This window comes from Saimiri boliviensis, chromosome 14, assembly GCF_048565385.1.
Source record: "Saimiri boliviensis isolate mSaiBol1 chromosome 14, mSaiBol1.pri, whole genome shotgun sequence".
Lineage (NCBI taxonomy): Eukaryota > Metazoa > Chordata > Mammalia > Primates > Cebidae > Saimiri > Saimiri boliviensis.
The window spans coordinates 26942041-26954666 of record NC_133462.1 but is presented as its reverse complement, the minus strand read 5'-3'; the positions used below and the strand labels follow the sequence as shown (position 1 = coordinate 26954666).

The following is a 12626-nucleotide window of genomic DNA, read 5'->3' as shown; positions in this document are numbered from 1 at the left end:
TGTAATATATATATTACAGTAATTCCATTTATACGTTTTATTTACCAACTCTCTAATGTTGAGTAGGATGTGATCAGATATTAATGGTTATTTCACATAATTTTTATTTGTACAATTTTTCTCAAGTATAAGTGCATTCCTGTGCAACAGGTTGTGAACATTAATTAGAAGTTTCACAATATTGTTTACACTTGTAGGTGTTTTCTCCAGTAAAAATTATCTTACTTAAAAATAAGTCAGACGTTTTGAAGGTTTCGTCACATTCTTCACATTTCTATGATCTGTCACCAGTACGATTACTTTTATATTTAGAAAAGGTTGAGGTGTTGTTAAAATTGTTGTCACACATTCTGGTTTTATTCTCACTGGTATAAATTTTCTTAGGGTTAACGTTTGCAGATTGATTAAAAGCATTGTTACATTCTTCACGTTTGTAAAGTTGCTCCCCAATATGAATTCTCTTATGTTCCATAAGTGCTGAGGATCAGTTGAAATCTTGGCCACATTCTACACATTTATACAATTTCTCTCCAGTATGTATTATCTTGTGTTTAGTAAGGGTTGAGAATCAGTTAAGTTTGCCACATTATTCACATTTGTATGGTTTCTCTCCAGTATGAATTCTGTTATGTGTAGTATGATGTGAGTGATAGTTAAAAGCTTGCTACATTCTTCACATTTGTACAGTTCTTCTCTAGTATGAATTTTCTTATGTGCAGTAAGCATTGAGGATTTGTTAAAAGCTTTGCCGCAGTCCTCACATGTGTATGGTTTCTCTACGGTATGAATTATCTTACTTCTAGTAAGGGTGGCAGAGTGTGTACAAGCTTTCCCACATTCTTCATATTTGTAGGGTTTCTCTCCAGTATGAATTTTCTTATGTTTACCAAGTTTTGAGGACTGGTTAAAAGATTTGTCATTCTTTACATTTGTAGGCTTTCTCTCCAGTATGAATTCTCTTATGTACAGTAAGCATTGACAATTTGTTAAAAGCTTTGCCACATTCCTCACATTTGTATGCTTTTTCTCCAGTATGAATTATCTTATGTCTCGTAAGGGTTGCAGAGTATGTAAAAGCTTTGCCACAGTCTTCACATTTGTATGGTTTTTCTCCAGTGTGAATTTTCTTATGTCTAGTAAGGATTGCAGGTTCCGTATAAGCTTTGCCACACTCTTCGCATTTGTAGGGTTTCTCTCCGGTATGAATTCTCTTATGCCTAGTAAGGTGTGCAAACTGGTTAAAAGCTTTGCCACATTCTTCACATATGTAGGGTTTCTCACCAGTATGAATTCTCTTATGTGTAGTAAGGGTTGAGCGATAGTTAAAAGCTTTGCCACATTCTCCACATTTGTAGGGTTTCTCACCAGTATAAATTATCTCATGTGTACTAAGGTTTGAGGACTGATTAAAAGCTTTGCCATATTCTTTATATTTGCAGGGTTTTTCCCCAGTATGAATTTTCTTATGTCTAGTAAGGTTTGCAAACCGGTTAAAAGCTTTGCCACATTCTTCACATTTGTAAGGTTTCTCTCCAGTATGAATTCTTTTATGTGTAGTAAGGTTTGAGCGATAGTTAAAAGCTTTGCCACATTCTTCACATTTGTAGGGTTTCTCACCAGTATAAATTATCTTATGTGGAGTATGCTTTGAGGACTGATTAAAAGCTTTGCCACATTCTTTATGTTTGTAGGTTTTATCTCCATTGTGAATTTTCTTATGTTTACCAAGTTTTGAGGATTGGTTAAAAGCTTTGTCACATTCCTTACATTTGTAGGGTTTCTCTCCAGTATGAATTCTATTATGTGCAGTAAGCATTGAGGATTTGTTAAAAGCTTTGCCACATTCTTCACATTTGTATGGTTTTTCTCCAGTATGAATTATCTTATGTCTAGTAAGTGTTGCAGAGTATGTAAAAGCTTTGCCACAGTCTTCACATTTGTATGGTTTTACTCCAGTATGAATTTTCTTATGTCTATTAAGGGTTGCGGGTTCTGTATAAGCTTTGCCACATTCTTCACATTTGTAAGGTTTCTCTCCTGTATGAATTCTCTTATGTGTAGTAAGGGTTGAGCGATAGTTAAAAGCTTTGCCACATTCCTCACATTTGTAAGGTTTCTCGCCAGTATAAATTATCTTATATGTAGTAAGGTTTGTGGATTGATTAAAAGTATCGCCACATTCTTCATATTTGTAGATTTTCTCTCCAAAATGAATTCTCTTATGTCTAGTAAGGTTTGCAAACCGATTAAAAGCTTTGCCACATTCTTCACACTTATAAGGTTTCTCTCCAGTATGAATTATCTTATGTGTAGTAAGGGCTGAGCGATAGTTAAAAGCTTTGCCACATTCTTCACATTTATAAAAATTCACTGTAGTATAAATTTTTTTATGTTGAGTTAGGTGTAAAAGCATACACAATAACTTGCCACATTCTTTGCATTTGAAAGGTTTCTTATCAGTATGTCTTAACTTATGTGTATTTAAATGTGAGAATTTATAAAAGACTTTCATACATTTATCACATTTAAATATTTTGCTCTGCATAGTTGGAAAATATTGGTTAAGTTCATTATAACCTTCTTTGTGCACCTTACACTCATCCACACTTTTACAGCCTTCTTTTAACAGAAAATTTGTATGTTCATATTTTTCATCTCTCAGTGTAACTTTATGAAAAGAATCTTCTCTGTTCTTCTCTGGCAAAAGGTCTTGGATGATATGAGAACACATTACTGAAAGAAATAAAAATAACACATTAATTGCTAGACTCAAATGAATATACTTTCCAAGCCTAATCTATAAAATTTCACAAACTACATAAGCAAGATGGCATAGTAAAATATCATAGACCATAATTTCTTCCTAGGCATATAAATTTAACAAACACATACTGACCAAAATACTTTTGTGAAAAACTTACAAATTTCTGTGCAGTGCCCCAGGTGAGCACAATACAAAGAGCCTCATAGAAGAAAAAAAAAAGTCTGTTATATTTACCCAGGACAGCTTTATCTGCTCCCCAATATAAAATAATGCCTTTTGAAGTAAATTTCGAACTTTGATTGTTTTACAGAGAGAAATACCTGAGAGTGGTTAATTCATAAAATAAAGAGGGTTTTTTGTTTGTTTGTTTGTTTTTTGGTTTGTTTGGCAGACTGTAGAAAAAGTGTGTACCAGCATCTGCTTCTGGTGAGAATCTCAGGAAGCTTACAATTACGGTGAAAGGCAAAGAGTAACAGGACATATTAGATGGTAAGAGAAAGAGCAAGTGTGAGGTAAAGAAGCCGGGTTCTTTTAATGAACCAACCTTTGAATTAACAGAGTGTAAGCACTTTGATTAATAAAGACATAGTGCCAACCCATTAATGAGAAATTTGCCCCCAGGACACAAACACCTCCCACCAGGTCCCACATTAAACACTCAGAATTACATTACAGCATAAGGTTTGGAGAACATGGAAATCCAAACAGTATTGCAGATCAATTCAGCTTAACAGACATGTAGAAACTTTTTAAATCAAAAGCAAGATACTACACAATATGTTTATTTGCACCTGGTATATTCTGTTAAGACACATACCAAATCTTATAAATTTGAGAATACCAGCTGGGTGCAGTGGCTCACGCTTATAATCTCAACATTTTGTAAGACCAAGATGGGAGAATCACTTGGGGCCAAAAATTTGAGACCAGCCTGGGCAACACAGTGAAACCCTGTCCTTACAAATAATCAAAAAATTAGTGAGGCATGGTAAAGAATTTCTGTAGTGTCAGCTACTAGGGAGATTGAGGTGAAAGGATCACTTGTGACTGGGAGGTTATGGCTACAGTGAGCCAAAATTATTCCACTGCACTACAGCCTGAGTGACAGAGTAAGATCCTGTCTCAAACAAGACATAAATTTAAGAAGACCAAAATTATACACGTTTTCTGACCAAAACCGTGTAACACAGAAATGAAGTTTTAAAATTAAAACTTGCAAATCCAAATATATATGAAAATAAAACATACTCTAACATATTCTTGCAGTAAAGGTAAAAAAATTTAATCATTCAGATGTCAATACAACCTACAGTGGTGAACATATTTATTACAATCTCTATAAAAATCCCAATAGCACAATTTTGTGCAAACATTAAAATTTTTAAATTTAATTATAAACTATAGCCAAACACCCATTAAAAGAACAAGGAGGCATTATACTTTCTGATTTCAAAACATATTAGAAGCTAAATAATGCAATGTGGTGCTGACACACAGATAAATAGGTAAAAGAACATAACAGAGAGCCCAGAAATAAATCCTTCTGTATATAATCAAACAATTTTCCCTGAAGTTGCCATAAGCACACAATAAAGAGAAGGTAATCTCTTCAAAAAAATCATGTTCAAAACTAGGTATCAACACTGATAAAATAAAATGAGATCATTTCCTTGAAACAGATATGAAAAGCATTTTAAATAAAGTACTTAGACATTAAAAAAAAACCTAACAAATCTCTTAGAAAAAAATAAAGGGAGAAGACAAGACATTGGTCTTGACACACCATTTTCTTAGATACAACATTAAATGAATAAGCAACAAAGAAAAAAACAGAAAAAAAAAAAAAAAAACTACATTCTTCAAAATTTCTGCATGTCAAAGAAAAATTTAATTGAGTGACAATGCCTTTTAAAAAACGGGTGGAAGGTGGGCGTGGTGGCTCACACCTGTAATCCAAGCACTTTGGAGGCCAAGGCGGGCGGATCACCTGAGGTCGGGAGTTCAAGACCAGCCTGACCAACACGGTGAAACCCCGCCTTAAAAATAAATAAATAAATAAAAATAAAAACAAAAAATAGGCCGGGCACGGTGGCTCAAGCCTGTAATCCCAGCACTTTGGGAGGCCAAGGCGGGTGGATCACGAGGTCAAGAGATCGAGACCATCCCGGTCAACATGGTGAAACCCCATCTCTACTAAAAATACAAAAAAATCAGCTGGGCATGGTGGTACATGCCTGTAATCCCAGCTACTGAGGAGGCTGAGGCAGGAGAATTGCCTGAACCCAAGAGGCAGAGGTTGCGGTGAGCCGAGATGGCGCCATTGCACTCCAGCCTGGGTAACAAGAGCGAAACTCCGTCTCAAAATAAATAAATAAATAATAAAAATAAATAAATAAAAAATGGATGAAAATATTTGCAAAGCACATACGATAGGAGTTAATATTAAAAATATGCAACTCTTGAAAGTGATCAATGAAGTTCAATAACTTGATTTAGAAATAAATAATTGAACTAAAGTTTTCTCAGGATATATAAATGAAAAAAACCTTTGTGGCCAGGCACGGTGGCTCACGCCTGTAATCCCAACACTTTGGGAGGCCGAGGTGGGTGGATCATGAGGTCAGGAGATCGAGACCATCCTGGTCAACATGATGAAACCCCGTCTCTACTAAAAATACAAAAAATTAGCTGGACATGGTGGCGCGTGCCTGTAATCGCAGCTACTCAGGAGGCTGAGGCAGGAGAACTGCCTGAACCCAGGAGGCAGAGGTTGTGGTGAGCCGAGATCGTGCCATTGCACTCCGGCCTGGGTAACAAGAGTGAAACTCTGTCTAAAAAAAAAAAAAAAAAAAAAAAAAACCTTTGAAAAAACATGCAGAATTACTATTTGTAAAGAAATTAATAAAAGTTACATTGAAAAACAAAATAATCTTACACTTAATAGAATGGCAACTACCAATTTTTTAGAAATACCAAATATTTTTATGATGCAATAAAAATAAAAGTCATGTAGAATGTTGGTAGAAAAGAAGAATGTAGCCATTATTTTAAAACGTATAAGTGTTTCTCAATTAAAAATAAAAGTATAATCAAATCCAGCAGTCTCATTTATCAATCTATGTCTAAAATATGCAACACAGGACCTGAAAGACACATTTGAACATTCATGTTTATTGTACCAGTATTCACAAAAGCTAAAAGGCCAAAACAACTTACATGTTCCTTGACTTATTTTTTTTTTTTTTTTTTGAGATGGAGTTTCGCTCTTGTTACCCAGGCTGGAGTGCAATGGCGCGATCTCGGCTCACCGCAACCTCCGCCTCCTGGGTTCAGGCAATTCTCCTGCCTCAGCCTCCTGAGTAGCTGGGATTATAGGCACGCGCCACCATGCCCAGCTAATTTTTTGTATTTTTAGTAGAGACGGGGTTTCACCATGTTGACCAGGATGGTCTCGATCTCTTGACCTTGTGATCCACCCGCCTCGGCCTCCCAAAGTGCTGGGATTACAGGCTTGAGCCACCGCGCCCGGCTCCTTGACTTATAAACATATTAAAAAACATGTTTTGGGCCGGGCGCGGTGGCTCACGCCTGTAATCTCAGCACTTTGGGAGGCCGAGGCAGGTGGATCATGAGGTCAAGAGATCGAGACCATCCTGGTCAACATGGTGAAACCCTGTCTCTACTAAAAATACAAAAAATTAGCTGGGCGTGGTGGCGCGTGCCTGTAATCCCAGCTACTCAGGAGGCTGAGGCAGGAGAATTGCCTGAGCCCAGGAGGCGGAGGTTGCGGTGAGCCGAGATCGCGCCATTGCACTCCAGCCTGGGTAACAAGAGCGAAACTCCGTCTCAAAAAAAAAAAAAAAAAAAAAACATGTTTTATATATAGATAGATAAACTATGTTTATATATGTAAACATAAAGTATTGTTATATATATACACACTTTATATGTGTATTATATCTGTATATATATATACACATATGTACACACATATATATATATATACACATATGTACACACACAATGGAGTATTATTCGGCTTTAAGTAAATCTTGTCTTTTTTTTTTTGAGACGGAGTTTTCGCTCTTGTTACCCAGGCTGGAGTGCAATGGCGCGATCTTGGCTCACCACAACCTCCGCCTCCTGGGTTCAGGCAATTCTCCTGCCTCAGCCTCCTGAGTAGCTGGGATTACAGGCACGCACCACCATGTCCAGCTAAATGTTGTCATATTTTAAGATAAATTATGATAATATGTCACATGAAATAAGCAAGTAACAAAAATATGGATACTATATGATTTCATTTATATATCTTAATTAGTCACACTCATAGAAACAAAACATGGAAGGGTGTTTATCAAGTGCTGGGGAGAGGGCAAAATGGGTAGTTGTTATTTAATGGGTATTGAGTGTTAACTTTCAAAAAATAAGAAATTATAGCACTCTTTCACATAACAATATGAATATACTAAACGATCTTGAAATGTACAGCTTTTTCTTTTCTTTTTTTTAATACAGGATCTCACTCTGTCACCCAAACTTGAGGGGAGTGGCATAATTATGGCTCACCATAGCCTCAAACTCCCAGCCTCACATAATCCTCCATCATTATTCTCCTTAAAGAGCTGAGACTACAGGTGCACACCACCATGCCTGGCTATTTTTATACTTTTTTTTGTACAGAAAGAATCTCCATACGTTTCCCAGGATGGTCTCAATCTTTTGGGCTCAAGTTATTCTTCTGTCTTTGCTGCCAAAAATCCTGAGATGACAGATACTAACCACTACCATGCCTGGCCCTGAAACACACACTTTAATACATTTAAGATGGTAAATTTTATGTGTTTTTACAAAAAATGTTTTTCAAAGAAAAACTGAAAACATACAGAGTGATATTTTTTTCAAAAATTATCTTTAAATCGCAAAGTGTTTCCTCACATCAAAGAAATATATATTCATCATTAAACACATGGTGAAAATAAGACTATTTCCCTATTTACTTAGACAAGATAAAACAATCATTCAGCTAAGAAAGAATATATGTGAGATAAGCCATAAATTAAATTATATTTATATTTAAATAAATGTGCATGTATATAATCTGACTATGATAGGCATATTGCTGATTCATAGTTAAACTCCACATTGACTTAAAGTGTACAAATAGAATTGCAAATTGTCTAGTATTATAGTACATAAGTAAAGTCAAAAATCACAATGAACTGATGTTGAGAAATCTACATTATAAAACCAATATAGACTGAAAAACAATAATAAATGTTTATTCATAAATTCTGGTTTGCAATACTGATATACTATTAAGAAAGAATTTGTCGGCCGGGCGCGGTGGCTCAAGTCTGTAATCCCAGCACTTTGGGAGGCCGAGGCGGGTGGATCACGAGGTCAAGAGATCGAGACCATCCTGGTCAACATGGTGAAACCCCGTCTCTACTAAAAATACAGAAAATTAGCTGGGCATGGTGGCGCGTGCCTGTAATCCCAGCTACTCAGGAGGCTGAGGCAGGAGAATTGCCTGAACCCAGGAGGCGGAGGTTGCGGTGAGCCGAGATCGCGCCATTGCACTCCAGCCTGGGTAACAAGAGTGAAACTCTGTCTCAAAAAGAAAAGAATAAACATGTATAAAGGGAGTGAAATCAGTAAGATGGAACAATGAAAGATGCCCCATTTTCTTACTCCCTGCACAGCAAGAGAGCTGGTCAGCCATCTCTGACAAAAATACCTTTATGAGAGAGCCAGGCCTCACGGCTCAAACCTGTAATGACAGCTACATGGCACATTTAGGTTATAGAATTGCTTCTCATCAGATTTCAAGACCAGCCTGAATTATGTAGCAAGACTTCATCTCAAAAATAAGTGCCTTTAATAGAGCTTTGAGATCCAGAGAGGGAATTTTGAAGATCTGATAAAGCCCAAGATTGAAAAGTCTTCTTTTCAAGAAGGCAGGCCCTCATTTAGGTGGCAAACTACAGGATCTCCGTTCTTAGCTACAACTAGGAAACTGGCTACCTAATTTGTCACAACAGAGAATTCTGAAGTTACTGTGTAATCATCTCAGACTCCCTCCAGCCACAATCTGAGAGAGGTCCTGTTCCTACAGGGGCCTGGAGGAAGACATTCATTTATAGCCATGTGGGCAGGCCTGCAGACCTTGGCCTTTATTGTGGTCCCTGAAGCAGTTCAGTGATTCAGTTTCAGCTCTCTCAGCTGCAGTTCATGGCCAGTTCTGCCTACCTAGGAACCCACACAGTGACCTGGAAAAATTCTTTCTGGTACTCAGTGAAAGCTGTCCTCATCCACATTTTGATATAAGGCCCACCATATGCAGACTTGACTGCAGAAGCCTATGCTAGTGTCTTCCCTTCCCTATGGAGCAACCAACAAAAATTCAATCTATCCAAAATACAAAATGGAACTACAACTACTAAATCCCCTTGTACCAAGCCAACTAAAGGTAGACCCTAGTGCTGACCCAGTAGCCTTGTGACCAAACTGCAATCATTCTTTACTACAAACCCAGAGGGTATCCCATCACTCTGGGGGCCCAACAAAACAAGATCCTTATCTCCTGAAAGCAGTTTCTAAAAACTTGAAGAGGTGTTTTCTCCTTCAAATTCCCAGACACCAACGCAAAACTATATTGTGCCCATTGTCAGTGCGTGCATTTTAACATATCATTTAAAGTACATGGCAGAAGAATTAGTCAAAAAATAAAAAAGCCATTGAAATTGCAAACAAGTAAGTAAAAACTTGCTGGTTGTAAATCATATGATCTTATATATACGTAAAACCATAAGCAGTACATTACAACTTGTCTAAAGCTGGGTGCGGTGGCTCACACCTGTAATCCCAGCACTCTGGGAGGCTGAGGTGAGTGGATCACCTGAGGTTGGGAGTTAGAGAACAGCCTGACCAACATGGAGAAACCCCGTCTCTACTAAAAACACAAAATTAATCCCAGCTATTTGGGAAGCTGAGGCAGGAGAATTGCCTGAACTTGGGGGATGGAGGTTGAGGTGAGCAGAGATTGCACCATTGTGCTCCAGCCTGGACAACAAGAGCAAAACTCTGTCTAAAAAAAACACCTGTCTAAACTAATAAATATAATCAGTAAATTAGGAAAATATAAAATGTACATACAAGGTAGGGTTTCATACATTTAAGCTCTCTGATAAAATAGAGGAAGAAAACAATCTTATGTACAATAGCGTTAAAATGATAAATTTCTGAGAACAAATTTAACAGTAGAGGTAAAAAATATTTACAGTGGTATATCACTAAAAAAATTAGAAAAGAAATAAATTTTAAAATATTTTATGTCTATGCATTTAAAGAATAAATACTGCTAAAGTGCCATGTTATCCAAAGTGATCTACAGATTCAATAAACTCTCCTTCAAAATTTCAGTGGCAATTTTTTTAAGTAATGGAAAACACATTTACATTTAACTACAAAAAATTTAATTTTTTTGTAATTTACATTTAACTACAAAAAACTTTAGTCAAAGCAATCTTTAAAAAACAGCAGAGAGGCATCATACTTTACAACTTCAAACTATATTTCAAGACTATAGTAATACAAACAAGATGAAATGTGCAGAATAATGAACAGAAAAAATGAAACAGAAACTACTACTCACATTTTACACGATACAAAAAGAAATCTTAAAAAATTAACAGAGTTTTAAAAAATTATGCAGATTTTTGTGTTCCCAAAAATAATGTAAAAGCAGTCAAACTGTACAGTTTTTTATATGCCATGAAGAGGATGGTTGCTTTGACTAGAAATCTGAAAGATCACCAAAAAGAAAGTAGAATCTTTAGAGAATTTAAAAGCGTAAAACAGAAGATATCAAATTATGAGAGGAAAAAAACCAAAACCAAACCAAACCAACCAACCAAACAAACAACTCAGGCTTTCCAGAAACGATTCCAATGGAACATAGCTTTCCAACTCACATTTTAACAGCTGGCTTTCTCTTTTATATTTAGACCTTTCATCTGTGTTATCCATTGTGTTCACCTTCACTCTCACCTACCTGGGGGTTTATCCACCATCTCATGTCTCTTCATATTCCAGAGCTCTTTTTCTTGCTCCAGACAGGTGATCAGGTCTGGCTTAGAGACAGCAATACCTGTTTTATTACAAATAAGTAACATAAATTTTGCTCATATTCTCCAATTACCAACCTAGTAATATGTTCAGTAAAGAGGGTGTAATAAAATATTTTTATAATGTAATCACAAAATACTGATTTCTAACAGAGGATTTTAAATTTGTAGGTTATTAATTTCACTACCCAGTAATACTGAATCAAAACTTGGTGTTGGCAATTAGATTTTAAGGTATGGACAACAATATATTACGTAACTAAATTAATGAAATTACTGCTAATCTAGAGTCAAGGATACAGATCAGCTTAGAAATGTAGAAAGTTCAGGTCAAGATGAAACATCTTCAGAAATTATTTTATACATGGACAAATCCCCAAGATTTTCTTGAAAATAGGGATCTGAAACCTATTTATGCAAAGCATATATTACCAAAACACATTCTACCAAAAAGAGAAGTGAAACCATTAGGGTATGTTTGGAATTGTGTGAAGTTATCCTCACCCAGAAAGACCAGATTTTCGTAGTTCTCTAACATCACATTCCTATATAAATTCCGCTGTGCAGTGTCCAAGAATTGCCACTCTGTCAGAGAGAATTCTATGGCCACATCTCTAAATGTCAGCAGTCCCTGAAAAACAAACACACACACATAGAGACACACACACACACTTACCAGGTAGACAGCAGAATTTATAACTTGACTACAGGTAAAATGAGAAAGTAAATACAACTAGTTCTGACTTACAAGAGTGACTGAAATTATTTAATAAAATATTTATTTACACAGAAGTATTTCCTAATGTATTCTCTACTCCTGAGAAAAGAGAATGGCGTAAGATCCACAACACTAGTGTATCCATAATACTTTTCTGAATAATAAGTATAAAATTAAGGGCATAAACACAAATGTGTACACTTTTCAGTGCTGTATTTGCATCACACAGAATCAGTTATATGTATTTTTCAGATGGAAAAGATACGTTGTTGGAAGTTACCTCTAAAATTTGTAATTTTTAACAGCAATTTTAAATAGTCTTTAACACCCTAGTAGCAGGTATCTCCTAATAAATTTCTTAAGAAGTTTTTGTGAAATAAGTGCCATCTTGTTTAATCAGCTTTATTATTATTATTATTATTATTATTTGAGATAGAGTTTTGCTCTTGTGGCCCAGGCTGGAGTGCAATAGAGCAATCTCAGCTAACTGCAACCTCTGCCTCCCAGGTTCAAGCAATTCTCCTGTCACATCCTCCTGAGTGGCTGGGATTACAGGCGCCTACCACTACATCTGGCTATTTTTTATTTTTTATCTTTTGTATTTTTAGTAGAGATAGGGTTTCATAGTGTTGGCCAGGCTGGTCTTGAACTCCTGACCTCAGGTGATATGCCCCTCTCAGCCTCCCAAAGTGCTGGGATTACAGGCGTGAGCCACAGCACCTGGCCTCAAGTTCCCTGTTAAAGCTGATGTTGCTTCCCCTGGGCTCATCATTAGCATTAGTTAGAGAAAGCAGGCACAGCACAGAGTCCCTTACACTCAGCACCCTTGTCACAACACACATGCTTCCAGGAAAAATGAATACAACCAACATCCTTATTCTTTTTTGGTTCTTTAAAGTTTACAAGAACAAAGAGAATGCAGCAATGTTTGAGTAAGTTTACATTTGGAAACCAACATGTGCACATGGACGAATATAATGTTTATTGTGCAGGTACTATATGCTCAAGATCACAT

The 12626-nt window shown here is 36.4% G+C and overlaps 1 protein-coding gene across 1 annotated transcript in view; it reads right to left on the bottom strand.

Annotated features, from left to right (window-relative positions):
• Nucleotides 1-411: 411 nt before the first annotated feature.
• LOC104650333 (uncharacterized) overlaps nt 412-12626 on the bottom strand; it is a 46194-nt gene continuing 33979 nt past the window's right edge. The window contains 3 exon segments of the mRNA XM_074385660.1: nt 412-2733; nt 10821-10916; nt 11398-11519. Coding sequence (XP_074241761.1) covers nt 917-2733; nt 10821-10916; nt 11398-11519 — 2035 coding nt within the window. The 3' untranslated portion in view covers nt 412-916.